This window comes from Ascaphus truei, unplaced genomic scaffold (genome assembly GCF_040206685.1).
Source record: "Ascaphus truei isolate aAscTru1 unplaced genomic scaffold, aAscTru1.hap1 HAP1_SCAFFOLD_342, whole genome shotgun sequence".
Classification (NCBI taxonomy): Eukaryota; Metazoa; Chordata; class Amphibia; order Anura; family Ascaphidae; genus Ascaphus; species Ascaphus truei.
Genome location: NW_027456421.1, coordinates 1 through 26197, shown reverse-complemented (window position 1 = coordinate 26197; position 26197 = coordinate 1). Strand labels below are relative to the sequence as shown.

At 54.2% G+C, this 26197-nt stretch overlaps 1 protein-coding gene across 1 annotated transcript in view; it reads right to left on the bottom strand.

The window, feature by feature from the left end:
- The window catches only part of LOC142483605 (kinesin light chain 4-like), a gene marked incomplete at its 5' end in the record, with an annotated part of 197888 nt that extends 171844 nt beyond the window's left edge, over nucleotides 1–26044 (bottom strand). The window contains 5 exons of the mRNA XM_075583617.1: nucleotides 2083–2256; nucleotides 3007–3108; nucleotides 13210–13297; nucleotides 14131–14356; nucleotides 25960–26044. Of these exons, the coding sequence (XP_075439732.1) occupies nucleotides 2083–2256; nucleotides 3007–3108; nucleotides 13210–13297; nucleotides 14131–14356; nucleotides 25960–26044 (675 nt within the window). The remainder of the gene's footprint in view (nucleotides 1–2082; nucleotides 2257–3006; nucleotides 3109–13209; nucleotides 13298–14130; nucleotides 14357–25959) is intronic.
- Nucleotides 26045–26197: the final 153 nt, after the last annotated feature.

The following is a 26197-nucleotide window of genomic DNA, read 5'->3' as shown; positions in this document are numbered from 1 at the left end:
GTCCGGGAGGAGTACTGGCAGTGGCAGGTCAGAAATAGAGCGAAAGAAACAGACTTAAGACTTGCGCTGAACCAGCTAGGAGATGTGAAATCGCGACTCGACGCCAAAGAAGATGAACTGGCAGCTGCACTGAGTGAAAAAAGAAATGCAGGACAGCTTCATGACCTGAGGAAGGACCTGGAGTCTGAGCGTGCTGGCCGCAAGATGGCGGAGAAACAAAAGCGTGACCTGGATGAAATACTCGAGGCTCTGAAGACTGAGCAGGATGCTACGTTGGACTCTAATGCTGCCCAGCAGGAGAGTCCTCAGCTGAAGTTGGAGAAAGAGGTTACAACCCTAAGACAGATCCTTGGGTCACAGAAGCAGTCCATGGGAAAAAGGGTGGTAGAGATAAAGCAAGTGAGGCGCACCAGGAAGCGTGACTGCAATACCGTTGCAGTGTTACAGTCTACTTTTCACAAGGCACGGGATGGGAAGACCAAGGTGCTATGCAGTAGCACAGTAAGAAGCCAGTTGTACTATGGGACCCATAGTGGTTTCCTTGCAAGGAAGGCAGCCGCTGTGAAGAGACAGTCGAGAATGGGACAAAAGAGTGTCCATGTTTGTAAGATGAGAAAGACCTCAGTTTGTTCAGCAACACTCCCAACGGAGTAAGTTAAGGGGACAAGAAAGACAGGCCCAAGCCGTCGAGTCTGCCGACTGTAAAAGAGAGGCATCATGGGGTGCACTTGGGGTTAAAAAGACCCCCACCCAATTTGAAACTCTGAAAGTAAATGATGTGAAACCCAACACTGAAGGTATGCTGATGGAAAAAGGTCCAAAACCCATCACCGCTAAAGCGGAGTTGCTGTCTTCACAGGAAAAGGCCAAACAGTTACTGGCAAGAGTATGCAATGAGCTGACCGAAGTCAAGGCTCTTATACAGGGTGAAGTAGTCTCTGAACACAAGGAGATAGTGAGGTACCAGTCCTCAGGCCCAGATGGCCTGGTAATAATCCCAAAAAGAAAATTCCTAAATTGGAAGGCAAGAAAAAAAAAAAAAAAAGGGGGAGGGAAGGGCCGACGTCAGACATTTTCGCCAAAGATGCTGGTGCACGGGAATGGTGCACGGGCCGCTCCACAGGACAATGTTTCGCTGGGGAGAGGGATATGTGACAGTCACTGACTCAGTAGGCTGTGACCGTGAATGGAGAGATGCTGCAGCCAGTTCACAGAGTGTTAATCTCCTCAGACAGAAAGAAGCACACCTGCAGCCTAATTAAGCAGGAGGCCTGAGAGACTGCAGGTTTAAAAGCAGGAAGTGACACACACACACAGAGAGCTTGTTTTTCCACAGGAAGGTGGGGAGAACTCTCCCGGCTGGGAAGCCGTTGCTGTTGCTCTGGTTCCCCAGTCCTTCGAGGAGCTTTGCTGCTGGGACCAGCTGGGACCCCAACCCAGGATAAAGATCCCGATCGCTGCGAGGCTGGACATAGCCTGCTCCCCGGAACCGTGTTCCTGTTGCTACTGGAGCGGCAAAACAGATAAGACTTTATTCTTATATGTATCGTTATCCTTTGTGTAGCATGTTTTGGGCATGACCAGATTAGCTGGCTGTCCTGTTAGTAAGGGCTCAAAAAGTGAGTTAGTGTCCCTAACGGGACTAGGCTTTAATTTTCAAGAAAGTAGTTTCTTAAAGGGACAGTGCACCCGTACTTATTTTGGATGTGGCTAATAAACCACTAGTGTTTAAAGTTTCCCATCGTGTCTAGCGTCTTACTGACCCCGCCACGAGGCCGTCCTGCCACAATATATATATATATATATATATATATATATATTCACACACACACATACACACAGCTGTATGTATAAATATATATATATATATATATATATATACACACATATACATACACACCCACACGCACGCAGTTGTCACACGCACACAGCTGTCATACGCACTCAGATAGTAATACACACGTGCACACACACACAGCTGTCACACGCAATCAGAGTAACACACACACAGCTGTCACACGCACTCAGGTAGTAACACACACACACAGCCGCCACTCTCTCCCTTCCCTCTGTCCCCGGTACCAGGTTATTCTTTGTCTTGGCCACGTTCGGATCATCGGGTCCCAGTCGGGCCTGGTAGATTTCTAGTGCCCGGCAATAGTAATATTCCACCTCCTCGTACTTCCCCTGGTTCTGACAGAGCAGCGCCAGGTTATTCAGCTGCTTCGCCACATCGGGGTGATCCTTACCCAGCACCTGCGGAGGGGACACTAGCTGTCAGTGTGCGGCGCAAGGGGCCCAGCGCGAGGGGTCCAGCGCGAGGTGACCAGGGCGAGGTGCCCAGCGCCCAGCAATGTTAGTGTGTGGGCGCCATCACCAACACGCACCCAGCGAGAGGGGTCCAGTGCCCAGCAATGTTAGTGTGTGGGCGCCATCACCAACACGCACCCAGCGAGAGGGGCGCAGTGCCCAGCAATGTTAGTGTGTGGGCGCCATCACCAACACGCACCCAGCGAGAGGGGCGCAGTGCCCAGCAATGTTAGTGTGTGGGCGCCATCAACAACACGCACCCAGCGAGAGGGGCGCAGTGCCTAGAAATGTCAGTTTGCAATCACCGACACGAACCCAGCAAAGAGCGCGCAGTGCCCAACGAGCGGGACGCGGTTCCCAGTGAGAGGAGCGCTATGCCCAGAAATGTCAGTGTGCGGGCGCTGACAGACAGCGTGCGGGCGCAATCACACACGCCAGCAATGTCCGTGTGCGGGCGCAATCACACACGCCAGCAATGTCCGTGTGCGGGCGCAATCACACACGCCAGCAATGTCCGTGTGCGGGCGCTGACAGACACCGTGCGGGCGCAATCACACACGCCAGCAATGTCCGTGTGCGGGCGCTGACAGACACCGTGCGGGCGCAATCACACACGCCAGCAATGTCCGTGTGCGGGCGCTGACAGACACCGTGCGGGCGCAATCACACACACCAGCAATGTCCGTGCGGTATTACCTTCTCTCGGATCTCCAGCGCTCTCTTGCACAGCGGCTCCGCCTCCCGGTATTTGCCTCTCTTGCCGTAGAGAACAGCCAAGTTATTGAGTGTGGCGGCCACCTGCAAGAAAGCGGGAGCTGTATATTCTGATCACTTGTTAGCGGCCAGGACGAGAGGCAGCACCTACACACCCCCACACACACACCCCCACACACACACACACACCCCCACACCCCTACACACACACCCGGTATTTAACTATCCACTCAGGCATTACGATAGTTACGTATAGATCAAATAATCACACCCTGGCAGCCGAAAATAAACTCTTACCGATTTCATCTACTACAAATTAATCCTGTCCTATTTCAGCACCGCCCCTCCCGGGCTAAAACTAAACACGCAGAAGTGTAACCCAAGCGACTCTGAAGGCCCTACTCAAACTGTCTGTTACCCATCTTTCTTCCTCCATCTCACCTCAGGACTTTGCTGACTATTTAAAGACAAAAGGTGGAATCCGTATGTCATGACATTCCCTCTGTATCCTCCTCCCAACCCACACCTCTTAACTCTCCACCTGCCTTCCTTGACTCTGACGAAGTTGAGACATTAGGGGGACTGACATAACAGCATTAGGATCAAAGCAGCCATTTTGTTTAACTATTTCAATCCGCCATCTTGTCTTGTCTCTGTGAGTCTTAATTTCTGTGTTTCATTTCTGTATAAACAAACGTGTGAAACAGAGAATGGAATGTTATCGCTCCTAGCTGACTTTATTGATCTTTCCTCATCCAATCAGCTTCAAATTGAAAGTGTAAACAGGCCAGAAGTTGTGAGAAACCTTGAGATAAGCTCAGATTCTTACAGAGAAACTGATTCTCATACAATGTGCCAAGTGGCAAAATAGGCACATCCCATTTAACCCCATAATGATTTTTAGCTGACAGACAGTTATCCAGTATTATTATGTATTACAAAATGACATCAGCTTTAGTATTGTTATGTATTACAAAATTAGGTAATATTAGTGATGTGCAAGCCCCCCATAAAGGGGTGGAGCTTTAGGTTTTAGGGTATAAATATATGGCATAACGTGTTATTGTTAGAGAGCTTTTTTTCAAAAGCTGTCTCCTATGTGCACTTGACTTGAATAAATTCACATGTTATTCTGTTTCAAAATAACCTCGGACTGTGTTTTTTATTTACGCTTTTTCTCAGATGGCGCCCGAATAGGGACTCAATATCATCGGAATCGAGCACCCGGATGAATCACTCCTCCATCACTCAAACCTGAGCGCTCATATGAATCAAGGTAAGGCTACCTGCATTTTTTAGACAAACAGCCTGATTAAATTGTTTTGAGTGATGCTTGGAGCTGATTTTTGAACGGTGTCTTATCTGATGTGACGAGTAAGAATCCCTAGCAGTTTCACGTGAAATTATTATCTGTTCCTGTATTCATTTTAAAGTGTAAGAGTTGTTAAGGGCTAAAGTAAGAGTCCCGTTAAAAGCTTTGGTGTTTTGGTGATGAAGGTGAGTGTTTGTATGCTTAAGGGATTTTCAGACTGTCCTGGGTTGTGATAAATATTTTTGTTGTCTGAGCAGGACGGGTCCCTGATTGTACATTTGCTCTATCTTGTCATTAACATACCAAGTGAGTTCATGGATATCTTGTTAGAAGGTCTTATCTGTATCCATGTTATAAAAGTATAAGGTTTATCAGGACTGGGTTGGACCCGCTGAAGTGATTCAAGTTTTTCTTTGGTATAGTTATGGTGAGAAAATGTGATTGGGGAACAGTCTCGTGACAGGTCCTTATTTGCCTATTTACACTATTCAGAACAATAACATGCCAAAAGAGTTGTACGTAATCAGCTTGCGCTGATTATTGTAACGTTAAATTGTACAGGTCAATTAAAGTTGATTTCTGTAGCCGAAGAAGTATTGTACAGGTCAATTAAAGTTGATTTCTGTAGCCAAAGAAGTATTGTACAGGTCAATTAAATTTGATTTCTGTAACAGGGGAATAATGGGAAACAAAAAATTCTCAAAGGATTGTGTGTCTGCAGACGAAAATAATAAAGAATGAATACAGAGAACGAAAAGAGACAATATAAATATATTTTGTTGGCCAGAGAATGGCACTGTTTGTACTATTATCAACAAATTGCACAGATGTTTAAATGAAAGAGGGGTCTTTTTCTGTGGGATTGATAAGCTCACGGAGCGCCGTCTCGTGTGTTTTTGAATCCCACAGGGAAACATACCTTACGTTAATATGGGTCAAAAGAATTCTGTTGAGGGACAGAAGGGTCCCGCTGTATTAATTTTTACCATTGCCAGGACAGAAGTTAATATAATAACAAGTGAAATAGAAAGTGACTAGGAAAGAAATAGCAAGTGAATTTGCCGATAATCAAGGCATACGATGGTGTTGAGGAAGTAGGTATTGAGGGTTATTTTTATGAAAGGTTTTTATGCAGAAATTTGGATACAATTAGAGACTGTGTATATTGTTTGGAAGGGACAGAAAGTGTTATAATTGTAAAAAAAAAAAAAAAAAAGGGGCAGGACATTTTTGCTAGTAATTGCAGTGCAACCTTAAGAGAGAGAACGGAAAAGAATGGGAGTAGCCCTGTAACTGGTAAAAATGTAAAAGGTTTGTTCGTACTGGCCACACGAATGGGTCTTTTAAACCAGAAAATATTATTTTTCCTTATGTTCTAATGGCAACTAGAAAGAGAATCAGAATAACAGCAGCACAGACCGCGCCAAAACCCCCCCTTTACTTCAAAGGAATGTGCAAAAGATACGAAAAGATAACTCAAAAGCTCCGGAGCATAAAAATTTTTTTTTAGTTTTAAAAGCAGGTTATTTATGAGAAGTTGATTCGCTGTGTAGGAGAAAAGTTTGTGTCTATGTTCTTTGTGTGTCTGTATTGTGGTCTCTGTATTGTGTGTAAACCAGTAAAAACACGTCAATTGCATTTCTATAGGATTAGGATATGTTGCAAAGAGATTTTAAGCTCGCACGTATTGTTTAAATTATATATGGTGTATTCAGTTGTATAAGAGGCCATATTTTTATTTTTAAGAGGCCATATTTTTATTTTTGAGAGGCCATATTTTTATTTTTTGAGAGGCCATATTTTTATTTTTGAGAGGCCATATTTTTATTTTTTGAGATGCTATATTTTTATTTTTGAGAGGCCATATTTTTATTTTTTGAGAGGCTATATTTTTATTTTTGAGAGGCCATATTTTTATTTTTGAGAGGCCATATTTTTATTTTTAGAGGGTCCATAAATTTTTTCATTTTTATTGCTGTGGAGAGAGCTCCATTTGTAACTTTGAGCTGAATTTTCAATTTAGTAATTAATATTTAGAAGACTGAGAAGCTGTTTTGTTATCTGCTCGGCACTCTCAAGGTCTTTTTGGCGAAACGCCCAGGCTGGCTAATTGCCAAGATAAACAAGCTATGAAATTTTTCTCTGAGTGTCTTTAAAAAAAATAAAGCTGGCAGTGTGCTCGGCAGTGTGCTCGGCACTGTGCAAAGAGATTATATTATAAAAATTAGTGTGAAGTCCTATACAAAAGCATTTGACTATTACCTAAAAATGTGATGTATTTTATAACTTTTAACCATTTATTTTTTCCATAGGTGTCCTATTTTATTATAAGCAGTAGTTACTGTTAAAATAACTGTATAATATATAATTCTAATTCTGCTGATTAAGCAAACAACATCTTAGTTGCTAATTTATTATTTATTTGTAGAATATTTTTGCCAGGAAGTGGTGCATTGGGAGTCACCTCTCGTTTTGGGGTGTGTCCTGGGTATAGAGTTAAAGGACAGGTGATACATAGTTGCAAATACAGTTACATAAGTGAGCAGGGTATATATTATATGCAAGGCATTTCACATTTTTAGCAGAATAATTACAATGGAGTGTTTGGGGTGGAGGCCAGACTGGAATTGGCTAGGGGCATTTGTCTTAGAATAGTAATTGTTTAATTGGGAGTAAACACATTTTACTCCATGACTTTGGATAGTATTGTATTGTAGTGTATGACTTTATTTATATATAGCGTCAAAAATGTTCTCAGCACTTCACAAAGAATACAGTAGAGGGAATTATAATAGAATAGTAAGTGCAGCAAAATCAGACAATAGGAAAGGAAATCCCTGCCCTGAAGAGCTTACAATCTAAGGTTTAAGGGAAATTTACAGAGATAGCAGGTGAGGGAATAAGTGCTGTAGATGGCAGTGCTTGGCCACAATGGGCGTGGTAGGTAGGAGTGACTGGGTGTGTGATAATAGGCATGAGTGCAGGCTATTGGGATGTTTAATTTGTGGGGCAAGTTTTAAGGTTAGTTAGTATTTGATGAAAAGGTTGATACCATTTGCATCGGAGGAGATGACAGTGAGGCATGAATGAGAGCAAGTGTGTATTGGGAGAAGAGAGATTGTTCTGTAGTTTGAGACAGTGTTTTTGTCCCCACTTTTGAAGATTGGGACAGCTCTGGTAGTTTTCCAGGTTTTAGGGATATGGCCTGCAGACAGGATAGAGTTGATTATGGAAGCAATTGGTTTGACAATGGATGAGGCCCAAAGTCTTAGGAACTAAGATTGTAGTACAGTCAAGTCCACATTAGCTGCTTAGTTTGAAATATGAGGAGCATTAATAGGAGATACCTCTGTCTATATGCACATGTTAAGACAGTAGTAAACACATTGATACAAGAATTTATTCCTAGGTATAAATTATCTCCCTATGAGACACTTATGGGATGACTTATGACTATCAGTAGTTCAAAGGAACAAATTAAGGACTATCTATTGGTAATAAAACAATTAATAAGTATTGTATGCCACTAATACATTTTTTGAGTCTCTCTAGGCAAAGTTGAAAGTGCACCTACTCGAGAAGGGGTTAATAGTTAAATATTTCCTACGCAAGCATGCTCTTCATCCCAGATGAAAAGGCCCATACTAACCACCAATACAGCAATTAAAGTGGCAGAGATTTCTGGATCCACGTGGCTCACATAAAACTCATTCCAGCTCCACCAAAGACCAAAGGCATCTAAAGCACAGCCACATCAAGTTAACGTTTTGACGAGACAAACTTTGATCGTTAACCAACGAGGAAAATAAGATACCTGGGAGAGGCCTGATCTTATCAGGAACATTTCATTTTTTCAAAGACTCAATATTTTTATTCTTTTATAGTGTGTATAAGTTAGAATTTTAAGATGTATGCACCATTGGGTCTGCGAAGGTATAACCCACAGAGAGATGACAGGATTGTCAGGATGATGCTCTAAAGAGCCTCGTCAGCAATACTCATCTGCCTGTGTTCCTTATACATCACAGATATCCATCACCATGGTCAAGGTAACACTACACTAAGCATCTCACCCACAAACATCACAAAGTCCATTGGTTCCCTGGAAGTGAGGCTTGTGAATGCTCTTGTATATGTTTTGGCAGTACTCATTGTCACGATGACATCAACTTTTATCAACACATTTATATTTCTGGGAACTTGATTGAACAGAACAAGTTGCAAAATAAATTGTGATTTATTTCCTTAATAGACAAACACACGACATCTGCAGAATACACTTCAAACCACACTCACTGGGATCAGGAAACGAAATAAATTGTCCTTGGAACGAAAGAAATTGTCCTTTGCTTGCCAGTGCAAGAAATGCAGCCTTGGTTTTAAAAGTCCTGTGGTTATGTGGTTATTAACCCCTTCACTCCTGGACTGGTTGCTGCTGTGCTGGAACAAAGTCTTGCATCTTTACATCATGGATTAAAATTCAGGAATCACCCTGGGAAATACCTGGGGAGCCACAGTTATAGACTGGCCAAAGCTATCTTCAACATGTGGATCCAATCCCCTCGTGGCAACAAAAAAATCCACGAATAGCCAAGTGACCCACAGTTCATAAGACCGGTCAAAAGGGCTGTCCGGTGGGCAGGCGCATGGGTCAGGTTGACGCCCCTGCCACTTAGCATACCTGGGCTACACCCATTTCAGTATGCCAGTATTGTAGACATTATGGGCCTATGGGTCTTGTCATAATTGACACTCTTTTAGACAGGGGGACTCTAAATCTGTGGGAGCCTTTTGAGGCTCCATCATAAAAATTATTACAACCCTTTCAGGCTTGGTCATAAAAATACCGAAGCTCCTTCACCCATATCACAGCTGGATGTCCAAGTAATTCCTGCTTAGACTTACAAAAAAAATACCTCCTGCCTTACATTTAAGATCTTCTATCATGTGTTGGTTAGAGGGTATGGCAAGCAATGCATCTTGTCTTTTACCCTCGCAGACAGGAAATGGCCTGCACATGGGGAATAACAGTAATGCATGGCAAATCAGGTATTAACCCTTTCCTCCCCGTCACACCTCCCTCACTCAAGACGCAGGGACTGCGCTGACCACCCCGTCCGGTGGCTGGGCTGACCTGCCAGCTCTTGAAGTTAGTAATTACTCCTTGATAAAGTGCTGTTTGCACGAAACATGTAGGGGGGCTGCTACACCCCCGGTTTTTAATGAATTAATAAAGCTGTATTTTTATACTATTTTGGACCCACTCTCCTCGCTGTGCGCAATATCTACCATTTTGCTCATCTCTACTTCACCATTTGCCGCACGCTTTGCCAAAGGTACAGGATGGGGCTCTTCACATATGTGAGTATATTTATAGTCATTCAACTCATGTGGACCAATAGTGGTTCTGGGACTATCCCAATGCGGTTCTGGGGAGTGGGTTTATAACCCATTTCTCTTTTCCTTCAGGGTCATTTTGTCTCTTAAGGACACCACACCCCCTGGGAGCTGTTTCTCTAAAGGACACCACACCCCCTGGGAGCTGTATCTCTAAAGGACACCACACCCCCTGGGAGCTGTATCTCTAAAGGACACCACACCCCCTGGGAGCTGTTTCTCTCTAAAGGACACCACACCCCCTGGGAGCTGTTTCTCTAAAGGACACCACACCCCCTGGGAGCTGTTTCTCTCTAAAGGACACCACACCCCCTGGGAGCTGTTTCTCTCTAAAGGACACCACACCCCCTGGGAGCTGTTTCTCTAAAGGACACCACACCCCCTGGGAGCTGTTTCTCTAAAGGACACCACACCCCCTGGGAGCTGTTTCTCTCTAAAGGACACCACACCCCCTGGGAGCTGTTTCTCTAAAGGACACCACACCCCCTGGGAGCTGTTTCTCTAAAGGACACCACACCCCCTGGGAGCTGTTTCTCTAAAGGACACCACACCCCCTGGGAGCTGTTTCTCTAAAGGACACCACCCCCCCTGGGAGCTGTTTCTCTCTAAAGGACACCACACCCCCTGGGAGTTGTTTCTCTAAAGGACACCACACCTCCTGGGAGCTGTTTCTCTAAAGGACACCACACCCCCTGGGAGCTGTTTCTCTAAAGGACACCACACCCCCTGGGAGCTGTTTCTCTAAAGGACACCACACCCCCTGGGAGCTGTTTCTCTAAAGGACACCACACCCCCTGGGAGCTGTTTCTCTAAAGGACACCACACCCCCTGGGAGCTGTTTCTCTAAAGGACACCACACCCCCTGGGAGCTGTTTCTCTAAAGGACACCACACCCCCTGGGAGCTGTTTCTCTAAAGGACACCACACCCCCTGGGAGCTGTTTCTCTAAAGGACACCACACACCCTGGGAGCTGTTTCTCTAAAGGACACCACACCCCCTGGGAGCTGTTTCTCTAAAGGACACCACACCCCCTGGGAGCTGTTTCTCTAAAGGACACCACACCCCCTGGGAGCTGTTTCTCTAAAGGACACCACCCCCCCTGGGAGCTGTTTCTCTCTAAAGGACACCACACCCCCTGGGAGCTGTTTCTCTAAAGGACACCACACCCCCTGGGAGCTGTTTCTCTAAAGGACACCACACCCCCTGGGAGCTGTTTCTCTAAAGGACACCACACCCACTGGGAGCTGTTTCTCTAAAGGACACCACACCCCCTGGGAGCTGTTTCTCTCTAAAGGACACCACACCCCCTGGGAGCTGTTTCTCTCTAAAGGACACCACACCCCCTGGGAGCTGTTTCTCTAAAGGACACCACACCCCCTGGGAGCTGTTTCTCTAAAGGACACCACACCCCCTGGGAGCTGTTTCTCTCTAAAGGACACCACACCCCCTGGGAGCTGTTTCTCTAAAGGACACCACACCCCCTGGGAGCTGTCTCTCTAAAGGACACCACACCCCCTGGGAGCTGTTTCTCTCTAAAGGACACCACACCCCCTGGGAGTTGTTTCTCTAAAGGACACCACACCCCCTGGGAGCTGTTTCTCTCTAAAGGACACCACACCCCCTGGGAGCTGTTTCTCTCTAAAGGACACCACACCCCCTGGGAGCTGTTTCCTAAAGGACACCACACCCCCTGGGAGCTGTTTCCTAAAGGACACCACACCTCCTGGGAGCTGTATCTCTAAAGGACACCACACCTCCTGGGAGCTGTTTCTCTCTAAAGGACACCACACCCCCTGGGAGCTGTTTCTCTAAAGGACACCACACCCCCTGGGAGCTGTCTCTCTAAAGGACACCACACCCCCTGGGAGCTGTTTCTCTAAAGGACACCACACCCCCTGGGAGCTGTATCTCTAAAGGACACCACACCCCCTGGGAGCTGTATCTCTAAAGGACACCACACCCCCTGGGAGCTGTTTCTCTATAAAGGACACCACACCCCCTGGGAGCTGTTTCTCTAAAGGACACCACACCCCCTGGGAGCTGTTTCTCTAAAGGACACCACACCCCCTGGGAGCTGTTTCTCTAAAGGACACCACACCCCCTGGGAGCTGTTTCTCTAAAGGACACCACACCCCCTGGGAGCTGTTTCTCTCTAAAGGACACCACACCCCCTGGGAGCTGTTTCTCTAAAGGACACCACACCCCCTGGGAGCTGTATCTCTAAAGGACACCACACCCCCTGGGAGCTGTTTCTCTAAAGGACACCACCCCCCCTGGGAGCTGTTTCTCTAAAGGACACCACACCCCCTGGGAGCTGTTTCTCTAAAGGACACCACACCCCCTGGGAGCTGTTTCTCTAAAGGACACCACACCCCCTGGGAGCTGTATCTCTAAAGGACACCACACCCCCTGGGAGCTGTTTCTCTAAAGGACACCACACCCCCTGGGAGCTGTTTCTCTAAAGGACACCACCCCCCCTGGGAGCTGTTTCTCTAAAGGACACCACACCCCCTGGGAGCTGTCTCTCTAAAGGACACCACACCCCCTGGGAGCTGTTTCTCTAAAGGACACCACACCCCCTGGGAGCTGTTTCTCTAAAGGACACCACACCCCCTGGGAGCTGTATCTCTAAAGGACACCACACCCCCTGGGAGCTGTTTCTCTAAAGGACACCACACCCCCTGGGAGCTGTATCTCTAAAGGACACCACACCCCCTGGGAGCTGTTTCTCTAAAGGACACCACACCCCCTGGGAGCTGTATCTCTAAAGGACACCACACCCCCTGGGAGCTGTTTCTCTAAAGGACACCACACCCCCTGGGAGCTGTTTCTCTAAAGGACACCACACCCCCTGGGAGCTGTATCTCTAAAGGACACCACACCCCCTGGGAGCTGTTTCTCTAAAGGACACCACACCCCCTGGGAGCTGTTTCTCTAAAGGACACCACACCCCCTGGGAGCTGTTTCTCTCTAAAGGACACCACACCCCCTGGGAGTGGGTTTTCGGGCTCCCTTGATGATTATTATTAGCCCCATATCTTGTGCCTTTGATTATTTCTGATTATTCTACAAATACATCACATCAATTCGGCGCTAGAGCGCGTATACCACACACCATCACTGCGCCCCCCCCCCCAAAGCCACACACCGCCCCCCCCCCAACCCCCCGCGGGCCACACAACGCCCCCCTGCGTGTCATACTGCCACTCCCCCCAAGACACACACCGCCCCCCTAGAAACAACAGCCCTCCGCAGGACACACACCGCCCCCCCGCCCTCCCAGGACACACACCGCCCCCCCGCCCTCCCAGGACATACAACGCCCCTCCGCTCCCCCAGGACACACAACGCCCTGCACACCCCCAGGACACACAGTGCAGCCCCCCGTGCCCCACACACCGTCCCTCTCTCCTCCCCCTACCCCTGGATCACACACCCCCCCTCCCCCTTGAAACACACCCCCCCCGGTACTCACGGCTGGGTGATCCTTGCCCAGGGTTTTCTCTCTGATGGACAGCGCGTCGTTCAGAAGATGTGCCGCCTCTTTGTACTTATTCTGGTCTCTGAGGAGATACTCCATTACTAGGAACATCCCGGCACAACCCCTCCCCCCCCCACACCTTATTCTGGTCTCTGAGGAGATACTCCATTACTAGGAACACCCCGGCACACCCACCTCCCCCCCGCACCTTATTCTGGTCTCTGAGGAGATACTCCATTACTAGGAACACCCCGGCACACCCACCTCCCCCCCGCACCTTATTCTGGTCTCTGAGGAGATACTCCATTACTAGGAACACCCCGGCACAACCCCCCTCCCCCGCACCTTATTCTGGTCTCTGAGGAGATACTCCATTACTAGGAACACCACCGGCACACCCACCCTCCCCCGCACCTTATTCTGGTCTCTGAGGAGATACTCCATTACTAGGAACACCACCGGCACACCCACCCTCCCCCGCACCTTATTCTGGTCTCTGAGGAGATACTCCATTACTAGGAACACCACCGGCACACCCACCTCCCCCCCGCACCTTATTCTGGTCTCTGAGGAGATACTCCATTACTAGGAACACCCCGGCACACCCACCCTCCCCCCCGCACCTTATTCTGGTCTCTGAGGAGATACTCCATTACTAGGAACACCCCGGCACACCCACCCTCCCCCCCGCACCTTATTCTGATCTCTGAGGAGATACTCCATTACTAGGAACACCCCGGCACACCCCCCCCCCCCCGCACCTTATTCTGGTCTCTGAGGAGATACTCCGTTAGTAGGAACACCCCGGCACAACCCCCCCACCTTATTCTGGCAAGGACCTCCCTCCCTGCACCTTATTCTGTTAATGAACTGCAGGGCGCGCTGCGGGGGGCGCTGCGGGGGGCGCAATCTGACCTGTAGACGAGTGCCAGGATGTTGAGCATGGTGGCCACGTCGGGATGGTCGTGGCCGGAGGTCTTCTCGAGGTCTTCCAGCGCCTGTTTGCAGAGCGGTACAGCCACCTCGTAGCGCCCCTGTGACGCGTACTGAATAACCAGATTGTGCAGGGTGCGCAGACGCGCCGGGATCTCGTACCCTCCCTGCTGAGCCGCGGCCGCTGCACTGCTGTGCTGGCGAGGCACTGACCAGGGGGAGAAAACAGGGAATGACCTCTGACCCCTGCACTTCCCGCCCGTCTTCCAAGCACTGACCCCTGCTCTTCCGCCCGTCTTCCCAGCACTGACCCCTGCTCTTCCCGCCCGTCTTCCCTGCACTGACCCCTGCTCTTCCCGCCCGTCTTCCCAGCACTGACCCCTGCTCTTCCCGCCCGTCCTCCCAGCACTGACCCCTGCTCTTCCCGCCCGTCTTCCCAGTACTGACCCCTGCTCTTCCCACCCGTCTTCCCAGCACTGACCCCTGCTCTTCCCACCCGTCTTCCCAGCACTGACCCCTGCTCTTCCCAGCACTGACCCCTGCTCTTCCCAGCACTGACCCCTGCTCTTCCCACCCGTCTTCCCAGCACTGACCCCTGCTCTTCCCAGCACTGACCCCTGCTCTTCCCACCCCTCTTCCCAGCACTGACCCCTGCTCTTCCCGCCCGTCTTCCCAGCACTGACCACTGCTCTTCCCGCCCGTCTTCCCAGCACTGACCCCTGCTCTTCCCGCCCGTCTTCCCAGCACTGACCCCTGCTCTTCCCACCCGTCCTCCCAGCACTGACCCCTGCTCTTCCCGCCCATCCTCCCAGCACTGACCCCTGCTCTTCCCGCCCGTCCTCCCAGCACTGACCCCTGCTCTTCCCGCCCGTCTTCCCAGCACTGACCCCTGCTCTTCCTGCCCGTCTTCCCAGCACTGACCCCTGCTCTTCCCGCCCGTCTTCCCAGCACTGACCCCTGCTCTTCCGCCCGTCTTCCCAGCACTGACCCCTGCTCTTCCCGCCCGTCTTCCCTGCACTGACCCCTGCTCTTCCCGCCCGTCTTCCCAGCACTGACCCCTGCTCTTCCCGCCCGTCCTCCCAGCACTGACCCCTGCTCTTCCCGCCCGTCTTCCCAGCACTGACCCCTGCTCTTCCCGCCCGTCTTCCCAGTACTGACCCCTGCTCTTCCCACCCGTCTTCCCAGCACTGACCCCTGCTCTTCCCACCCGTCTTCCCAGCACTGACCCCTGCTCTTCCCAGCACTGACCCCTGCTCTTCCCGCCTGTCTTCCCAGCACTGACCCCTGCTCTTCCCACCCGTCTTCCCAGCACTGACCCCTGCTCTTCCCAGCACTGACCCCTGCTCTTCCCACCCCTCTTCCCAGCACTGACCCCTGCTCTTCCCGCCCGTCTTCCCAGCACTGACCACTGCTCTTCCCGCCCGTCTTCCCAGTACTGACCCCTGCTCTTCCCACCCGTCTTCCCAGCACTGACCCCTGCTCTTCCCACCCGTCTTCCCAGCACTGACCCCTGCTCTTCCCAGCACTGACCCCTGCTCTTCCCGCCTGTCCTCCCAGCACTGACCCCTGCTCTTCCCAGCACTGACCCCTGCTCTTCCCAGCACTGACCCCTGCTCTTCCCACCCGTCTTCCCAGCACTGACCCCTGCTCTTCCCAGCACTGACCCCTGCTCTTCCCACCCCTCTTCCCAGCACTGACCCCTGCTCTTCCCGCCCGTCTTCCCAGCACTGACCACTGCTCTTCCCGCCCGTCTTCCCAGCACTGACCCCTGCTCTTCCCGCCCGTCTTCCCAGCACTGACCCCTGCTCTTCCCACCCGTCCTCCCAGCACTGACCCCTGCTCTTCCCGCCCATCCTCCCAGCACTGACCCCTGCTCTTCCCGCCCGTCCTCCCAGCACTGACCCCTGCTCTTCCCGCCCGTCTTCCCAGCACTGACCCCTGCTCTTCCTGCCCGTCTTCCCAGCACTGACCCCTGCTCTTCCCGCCCGTCTTCCCAGCACTGACCCCTGCTCTTCCCGCCCGTCTTCCAAGCACTGACCCCTGCTCTTCCCGCCCGTCCTCCCAGCACTGACTCCTGCTCTTCCCGCCCGTCCTCCCAGCACTGACCCCTGCTCTTCCCGCCCGTCCTCCCAGCACTGACCCCTGCTCTTCCCGCCCGTCTTCCCAGCACTGACCCCTGCTCTTCCCGCCCGTCTTCCCAGCACTGACCCCTGCTCTTCCCGCCCGTCCTCCCAGCACTGACCCCTGCTCTTCCCGCCCGTCTTCACAGCATTGACCTCTGACCCCTGCACATTCCGCCCGTATTCCCAGCACTGACCCCTGACCTCTGCACATCCCGCTCTCAGCCCCAATAACGGACCCCAGCATGTGCATGTAAAGCTTCATTTACCGGAAATGGTGCCCCCCCCGCTTGTGTTTCCCAGTTAAAGCGCAGGGCTTCGGTAATGGCCGCAGCTATTTATGGTCATACTGACCCATTGGTCTCGTGCATTAGTGGCGCTGCGTCCTACGCACAGTAAAGGGGACCCCTCCTCCGGGGCGTGTGGGGGAACACTTCCCACTTCCAGCATTGGCACCAGTGGGGTTTGAATCATTTCTCTCCCCAGTCAGCACTTATTTTTGGAGAGTAACGCCCAGAAAATGTATCGAATGTTAAACGTTAAAGCAAACTTCCTGGGTCATGTAGCCGCGCATGACGCTGGACGGAGGTGACCCGTGGCGCAGGCATGTTTTAACTTTACCTGTATTGTGAATGTAGAGGGAGAGGGGGGTTAGCCCGGTATTAAAGGGGTTGCACCCCATATGGCCATCCCCTGACCTCACCAGGGAGGCAAGGGGTTAACTGGACTGCGGTCCAGGAATGTGGCTTACACCTTGTCATGTCAGGAAACTGTATGTTCCCCTGTTCCCATGTTTCATTATAATCCTGTATTTTAATGTTTTAAAGTGCATTTCTGTATCTCCAGTTCTGGAGGTCGCAGAGAGTTGAAATTTGGCCAATATGTGGAGTCACTGTAGGCATTAAAAACTGGCAAATTTCGACTCACTGAGCCCACCAGAATGGCACTTATTAATATGTGTAGATATTAAAGTGTATATGTATGGTATTTTGGATCTGCTCTGAAAATGCAGACTCCATCTGCTATGCTAATAGGTCATGAAGGGCAGCCAGATAATTGAGCATAAGCACTGTGATCAAAAGTTAACTGCCCTGGTTGTTAGGGATTGGATACAGATAATTGTTCACCAATAGTCTGTATTCAATGTTAGGAATAGGGTTACAAAGGTATATAAACTGTGTCAACCTTACAGTTTTGAGTTGTTCTTCTGATTCCACTTGGAATGTCACCGGATTGCTGGAGAATTGCTAGCTGATACTTCTCCATCCCCCAACCCTAAGTAAGTGTTACCTTCTTGCCTGTTAATTGTACTATATTGCTGTGTTCACCTTTTTTAAGGAATAAATATATTTTATTATATCTAAGCCTCGTTCAGTTCAACACAGATATTTGGTGTTCATTATATCTTGTCATAAGCTCCCATGACAGTGAACCTCGCTGGGTCGAGAATAAATTAACGTAAAGATGGAAGGTCATAGTGCGGATACCGGTGACCTCTTCCCACGGGGGCTTGGTGACTCCCGCGCTGATCCGGGTGACGCAGTGTCTCCCTGCCACACTCCCGCGCTGATACTGGTGACACGGTGTTTCCCTCCCGCACTCCCCTGCTGATCCTGGTGACACAGTGTCTCCCTGCCATACTCCCTCGCTGATCCTGGTGACACGGTGTCTCCCTGCCATACTCCCTCGCTGATCCTGGTGACAGTGTCTCCCTCCCGCACCCCCCTGCTGATCCTGGTGACACAGTGTCTTCCTGCCGCACTCCCTCACTGATCCTGGTGAAATAGTGTCTCCCTGCCGCACTCCCTCGCTGATCCTAGTGACACGGTGTCTCCCTGCCGCACTCCCTCGCTGATCCTGCTGACACGGTGTCTCCCTGCCACACTCCCTTACTGATCCTGGTGACAAGGTGTCTCCCTGTAGCACTCCCTTACTGATCCTGGTGACACGGTGTCTCCCTGCTGCACTCCCTTACTGATCCTGGTGACACTGTGTCTCCCTGCCGCACTCCCTTACTGATCCTGGTGACACGGTGTCTCCCTCCCGCACTCCCTCGCTGATCCTGGTGACACGGTGTCTCCCTCCCGCACCCCCGCGCTGATCCTGGTGACACGGTGTCTCCCTGCCGCACTCCCGCGCTGATCCTGGTGACACAGTGTTTCCCTGCCACACACCCCTGGTTGATCCTGGTGACGCGGTGTCTCCCAGCCACACACCCGCGCTGATCCTGGTGACACGGTGTCTCCCTCCCGCACCCCCACGCTGATCCTGGTGACACGGTGTCACCCTCCTGCACCCCCGCGCTGATCCTGGTGTCACGGTGTTTCCCTGCCACACACCCCTGGTTGATCCTGGTGACACGGTGTCTCCCTGCCGCACTCCCACGCTGATCCTGGTGACACGGTGTTTCCCTCCCGCAGCCCCGCGCTGATCCTGGTGTCACGGTGTTTCCCTGCCGCACTCCCCTGGCTGATCCTGGTGACACGGTGTTTCCCTCCCGCAGCCCCGCGCTGATCCTGGTGTCACGGTGTTTCCCTGCCGCACTCCCCTGGCTGATCCTGTTGACACGGTGTCTCCCTGCCGCACTCCCGCGCTGATCCTGGTGACACGGTGTCTCCCTCCCGCAGCCCCGCGCTGATCCTGGTGACACGGTGTCACCCTCCTGCACCCCCGCGCTGATCCTGGTGTCACGGTGTTTCCCTGCCACACACCCCTGGTTGATCCTGGTGACACGGTGTCTCCCTGCCGCACTCCCACGCTGATCCTGGTGTCACGGTGTTTCCCTGCCGCACTCCCTTGCTGATCCTGGTGACACGGTGTCTCCCTGCCGCACTCCCACGCTGATCCTGGTGACACGGTGTTTCCCTCCCGCAGCCCCGCGCTGATCCTGGTGTCACGGTGTTTCCCTGCCACACACCCCTGGCTGATCCTGGTGACACGGTGTCTCCCTGCCGCACTCCCGCGCTGATCCTGGTGACACGGTGTCTCCCTGCCACACACCCCTGGTTGATCCTGGTGACGCGGTGTCTCCCAGCCACACTCCCGCGCTGATCCTGGTGACACGGTGTCTCCCTCCCGCACGCCCGCGCTGGTCCTGGTGACACGGTGTCACCCTCCTGCACCCCCGCGCTGATCCTGGTGTCACGGTGTTTCCCTGCCACACACCCCTGGTTGATCCTGGTGACACGGTGTCTCCCTGCCGCACTCCCACGCTGATCCTGGTGACACGGTGTTTCCCTCCCGCAGCCCCGCGCTGATCCTGGTGTCACGGTGTTTCCCTGCCGCACTCCCCTGGCTGATCCTGGTGACACGGTGTCTCCCTCCCGCAGCCCCGCGCTGATCCTGGTGACACGGTGTTTCCCTGCCGCACTCCCTTGCTGATCCTGGTGACACGGTGTTTCCCTGCCGCACTCCCTTGCTGATCCTGGTGACACTGTGTCTCCCTGCCGCACTCCCTTGCTGATCCTGGTGTCACGGTGTTTCCCTGCCGCACTCCCACGCTGATCCTGGTGACACGGTGTTTCCCTCCCGCAGCCCCGCGCTGATCCTGGTGTCACGGTGTTTCCCTGCCGCACTCCCCTGGCTGATCCTGGTGACACGGTGTTTCCCTCCCGCAGCCCCGCGCTGATCCTGGTGACACGGTGTCTCCCTGCCGCACTCCCACGCTGATCCTGGTGTCACGGTGTTTCCCTGCCGCACTCCCTTGCTGATCCTGGTGACACGGTGTCTCCCTGCCGCACTCCCCTGGCTGATCCTGGTGACACGGTGTCTCCCTGCCGCACTCCCCTGGCTGATCCTGGTGACACGGTGTCACCCTCCTGCACCCCCGCGCTGATCCTGGTGTCACGGTGTTTCCCTGCCACACACCCCTGGCTGATCCTGGTGACACGGTGTTTCCCTCCCGCAGCCCCGCGCTGATCCTGGTGACACGGTGTTTCCCTGCCACACACCCCTGGCTGATCCTGGTGTCACGGTGTCTCCCTGCCGCACTCCCTTGCTGATCCTGGTGACAGTGTCTCCCTGCCGCACTCCCTTGCTGATCCTGGTGACACGGTGTCTCCCTCCCGCACCCCCGCGCTGATCCTGGTGTCACGGTGTTTCCCTGCCGCACTCCCTTGCTGATCCTGGTGACACGGTGTCTCCCTGCCGCACTCCCACGCTGATCCTGGTGACACGGTGTTTCCCTCCCGCAGCCCCGCGCTGATCCTGGTGTCACGGTGTTTCCCTGCCACACACCCCTGGCTGATCCTGGTGACACGGTGTTTCCCTCCCGCAGCCCCGCGCTGATCCTGGTGTCACGGTGTTTCCCTGCCACACACCCCTCGTTGATCCTGGTGACGCGGTGTCTCCCAGCCACACTCCCGCGCTGATCCTGGTGACACGGTGTCTCCCTCCCGCACCCCCGCGCTGATCCTGGTGACACGGTGTCACCCTCCTGCACCCCCGCGCTGATCCTGGTGTCACGGTGTTTCCCTGCCACACACCCCTGGTTGATCCTGGTGTCACGGTGTTTCCCTGCCGCACTCCCACGCTGATCCTGGTGACACAGTGTTTCCCTCCCGCAGCCCCGCGCTGATCCTGGTGTCACGGTGTTTCCCTGCCACACACCCCTGGCTGATCCTGGTGACACGGTGTCTCCCTCCCGCAGCCCCGCGCTGATCCTGGTGTCACGGTGTTTCCCTGCCACACACCCCTGGTTGATCCTGGTGACACGGTGTCTCCCTGCCGCACTACCACGCTGATCCTGGTGACACGGTGTCTCCCTCCCGCACCCCCGCGCTGATCCTGGTGACACGGTGTCTCCCTGCCGCACTCCCTCGCTGATCCTGGTGACACGGTGTCTCCCTGCCGCACTCCCACGCTGATCCTGGTGACAGTGTCTCCCTGCCGCACTCCCACGCTGATCCTGGTGACACGGTGTCTCCCTGCCACACTCCCGCGCTGATCCTGGTGACACGGTGTCTCCCTCCCGCACCCCCGCGCTGATCCTGGTGACACGGTGTCACCCTCCTGCACCCCCGCGCTGATCCTGGTGTCACGGTGTTTCCCTGCCACACACCCCTGGTTGATCCTGGTGACACGGTGTCTCCCTGCCGCACTCCCCTGGCTGATCCTGGTGACACGGTGTTTCCCTCCCGCAGCCCCGCGCTGATCCTGGTGTCACGGTGTTTCCCTGCCACACACCCCTGGTTGATCCTGGTGACACGGTGTCTCCCTGCCGCACTACCACGCTGATCCTGGTGACACGGTGTCTCCCTCCCGCACCCCCGCGCTGATCCTGGTGACACTGTGTCTCCCTTCCACACTCCCTCGCTGATCCTGGTGACACGGGGTCTCCCTCCCGCACCCCCGCGCTGATCCTGGTGACACGGTGTTTCCCTGCCGCACTCCCCTGGCTGATCCTGTTGACACGGTGTCTCCCTGCCGCACTCCCCTGGCTGATCCTGGTGACACGGTGTCTCCCAGCCACACTCCCGCGCTGATCCTGGTGGCACGGTGTCTCCCTCCCGCACCCCCGCGCTGATCCTGGTGACACGGTGTCACCCTCCTGCACCCCCGCGCTGATCCTGGTGTCACGGTGTTTCCCTGCCACACACCCCTGGTTGATCCTGGTGACACGGTGTCTCCCTGCCGCACTCCCACGCTGATCCTGGTGACACGGTGTTTCCCTCCCGCAGCCCCGCGCTGATCCTGGTGTCACGGTGTTTCCCTGCCACACACCCCTGGCTGATCCTGGTGACACGGTGTCTCCCTCCCGCAGCCCCGCGCTGATCCTGGTGTCACAGTGTTTCCCTGCCACACACCCCTGGTTGATCCTGGTGACACGGTGTCTCCCTGCCGCACTCCCACGCTGATCCTGGTGACACGGTGTTTCCCTCCCGCACCCCCGCGCTGATCCTGGTGTCACGGTGTTTCCCTGCCGCACTCCCCTGGCTGATCCTGGTGACACGGTGTTTCCCTCCCGCAGCCCCGCGCTGATCCTGGTGTCACGGTGTTTCCCTGCCGCACTCCCCTGGCTGATCCTGTTGACACGGTGTCTCCCTGCCGCACTCCCCTGGCTGATCCTGGTGACACGGTGTCTCCCTCCCGCAGCCCCGCGCTGATCCTGGTGACACGGTGTTTCCCTGCCACACACCCCTGGCTGATCCTGGTGACACGGTGTTTCCCTGCCACACACCCCTGGCTGATCCTGGTGACACGGTGTCTCCCTGCCGCACTCCCACGCTGATCCTGGTGTCACGGTGTTTCCCTGCCGCACTCCCACGCTGATCCTGGTGACACGGTGTCTCCCTGCCGCACTCCCTCGCTGATCCTGGTGACACGGTGTTTCCCTCCCGCAGCCCCGCGCTGATCCTGGTGTCACGGTGTTTCCCTGCCACACACCCCTGGTTGATCCTGGTGACACGGTGTCTCCCTGCCGCACTACCACGCTGATCCTGGTGACACGGTGTCTCCCTCCCGCACTGATCCTGGTGACACTGTCTCCCTTCCACACTCCCTCGCTGATCCTGGTGACACGGTGTCTCCCTCCCGCAGCCCCGCGCTGATCCTGGTGACACGGTGTCTCCCTGCCACACACCCCTGGTTGATCCTGGTGACACGGTGTCTCCCTGCCGCACTCCCCTTGCTGATCCTGTTGACACGGTGTCTCCCTCCCGCACCCCCGCGCTGATCCTGGTGACACGGTGTCACCCTCCTGCACCCCCGCGCTGATCCTGGTGTCACGGTGTTTCCCTGCCACACACCCCTGGTTGATCCTGGTGTCACGGTGTTTCCCTGCCGCACTCCCACGCTGATCCTGGTGACACAGTGTTTCCCTCCCGCAGCCCCGCGCTGATCCTGGTGTCACGGTGTTTCCCTGCCACACACCCCTGGCTGATCCTGGTGACACGGTGTTTCCCTCCCGCAGCCCCGCGCTGATCCTGGTGTCACGGTGTTTCCCTGCCGCACTCCCCTGGCTGATCCTGGTGACACGGTGTTTCCCTCCCGCAGCCCCGCGCTGATCCTGGTGTCACGGTGTTTCCCTGCCGCACTCCCCTTGCTGATCCTGGTGACACGGTGTCTCCCTGCCGCACTCCCCTGGCTGATCCTGGTGACACGGTGTCTCCCTCCCGCAGCCCCGCGCTGATCCTGGTGTCACGGTGTTTCCCTGCCGCACTCCCCTGGCTGATCCTGGTGACACGGTGTTTCCCTCCCGCAGCCCCGCGCTGATCCTGGTGTCACGGTGTTTCCCTGCCGCACTCCCCTTGCTGATCCTGGTGACACGGTGTCTCCCTGCCGCACTCCCCTGGCTGATCCTGGTGACACGGTGTCTCCCTGCCGCACTCCCCCTTGCTGATCCTGGTGTCACGGTGTTTCCCTGCCACACACCCCTGGCTGATCCTGGTGACACGGTGTCTCCCTCCCGCAGCCCCGCGCTGATCCTGGTGTCACGGTGTTTCCCTGCCACACACCCCTGGTTGATCCTGGTGACACGGTGTCTCCCTGCCGCACTCCACGCTGATCCTGGTGACACTGTGTCTCCCTTCCACACTCCCACGCTGATCCTGGTGACACGGTGTCTCCCTGCCGCACTCCCATGCTGATCCTGGTGACACGGTGTCTCCCTGCCGCACTCCCACGCTGATCCTGGTGACACGGTGTCTCCCTCCCGCAGCCCCGCGCTGATCCTGGTGTCACGGTGTTTCCCTGCCACACACCCCTGGTTGATCCTGGTGACACGGTGTCTCCTGCCGCACTCCCACGCTGATCCTGGTGACACGGTGTCTCCCTTCCACACCCCCCTGGCTGATCCTGGTGTCACGGTGTTTCCCTGCCACACACCCCTGGCTGATCCTGGTGACACGGTGTTTCCCTCCCGCAGCCCCGCGCTGATCCTGGTGTCACGGTGTTTCCCTGCCGCACTCCCCTGGCTGATCCTGGTGACACGGTGTCTCCCTGCCGCAGCCCCGCGCTGATCCTGGTGACACGGTGTCTCCCTGCCGCACTCCCTCGCTGATCCTGGTGACACGGTGTCTCCCCTGCCGCACTCCCACGCTGATCCTGGTGACAGTGTCTCCCTGCCGCACTCCCACGCTGATCCTGGTGACACGGTGTCTCCCTGCCGCACTCCCACGCTGATCCTGGTGACACGGTGTCTCCCTGCCGCACTCCCACGCTGATCCTGGTGACACTGTGTCTCCCTGCCGCACTCCCTACGCTGATCCTGTGACACGGTGTCTCCCTCCGCACTCCCACGCTGATCCTGGTGACACGGTGTCTCCCTGCCGCACTCCCACGCTGATCCTGGTGACACTGTGTCTCCCTGCCGCACTCCCACGCTGATCCTGGTGACACGGTGTCTCCCTGCCGCACTCCCACGCTGATCCTGGTGACACGGTGTCTCCCTGCCGCACTCCCACGCTGATCCTGGTGACACGGTGTCTCCCTGCCGCACTCCCACGCTGATCCTGGTGACACGGTGTCTCCCTGCCGCACTCCCTCGCTGATCCTGGTGACACGGTGTCTCCCTGCCGCACTCCCACGCTGATCCTGGTGACACTGTGTCTCCCTTCCACACCCCCCTGGCTGATCCTTATCTTGCTTGTATCTTCATGTAATCTAATGGCTGATGTGACATTCTGGTAAATGTTCTTTATAATATTAATGTTCGCTTCTTCCCCCCTTTGTTGTCTTCTTGATGCATCAAACCCGCGGAAGGGTAGACGGAATGAAGTGCTTTTCCTACGAATCCTAAACGGAGTGGGAGACCGTATCCATTACATCGGGAAACCACTTCTTCAATAACTTGGGTGTGATCCCTTGTGTTGTATACATATCTAGCCTGCGCCCCCCTCTGGGCCCCCATGCCCCCCTTACCTTCCGATCAGCGGTGGAGGGACCCGGGTACATCCGGCAAGTGCCGATGGGAGCAGGGAGGTTGCGGCAGATGACCCGGTCGTCGGAGGCTATCGGCCCACTCCCGTACCAGGGCGCCGCCATGACAGTGATGACGCGCATGCGCAGTGCAGTTGTGCAGTTGCGTATGCGCAGAGGACCTCCACGGTTACAGCAGAGGGCTCCGCGGGGACTACAAGCCCCATCATGCACCGTGGTTGCGGAGATCACATGCGGCCAGACAGCCAATAGGGCTGCAATGATCCTCTGCTCCAGAGACAGATACATTTCGCGCGCAGAGGAGCACGCCAGTCGAAGCTGGTACACAGTCGGCGCTACCGGGTGCTGGAGTTCCCGGCAGGTATCAACAAGTGCACCAACTGTACACACGCTAGTTGTGGGCAGCGCTGTGGCACACTTGGGGTGGGAGTGCCTATTGTAGGCCGGGACACTAGGACATTGGTGCCCCTGCACCCAGGCACTGTGGGGTATACTGTGCGGGATTATCGCTATACGTATTACACGGTGTGGTTGTGTAGTATGTGTGTATTATCAGGTTGTGCTTAGTAAATATTGTTATACCATATCCTGGTGTGTGTTACTGAGTGAATGGCATTGTCCTGTGTCGGGGTTATCCCACACTGCTAGGATCCCCCGCAGGTGGAGGCACTGGCATCAGACGGACCAGGTACACCCCAGGCTCCCAGCAGCGGAGGCTCAGGGCTCCTGTGAGCCGCAGGTAACGCAGCACACACACACACACACAGTATATATAAATGGCTGTATATTTATATATCATGCGAGAGAGACTCACTTCCTTGTCCTGACTCCTCCTCCTCATTTGGGAACAGCTCATCCAGATTGTCTTTGGAAGAATCCCCCTCCTTTTCCTCCTGAGGGGAGAGAGGGGGGGAAGAGAAGTCAGTAGCCAGCGGGGAGGGGAGAGAGAGGGGGGGAAGAGAGGTCAGCAGCCAGCGGGGGGGGGGGGGGGGGGGGGGTGGTGGGGGGGGGGGGGGGGAGGGGGGGGGGGGAGAGAGGGGGGGGGAGAGAGG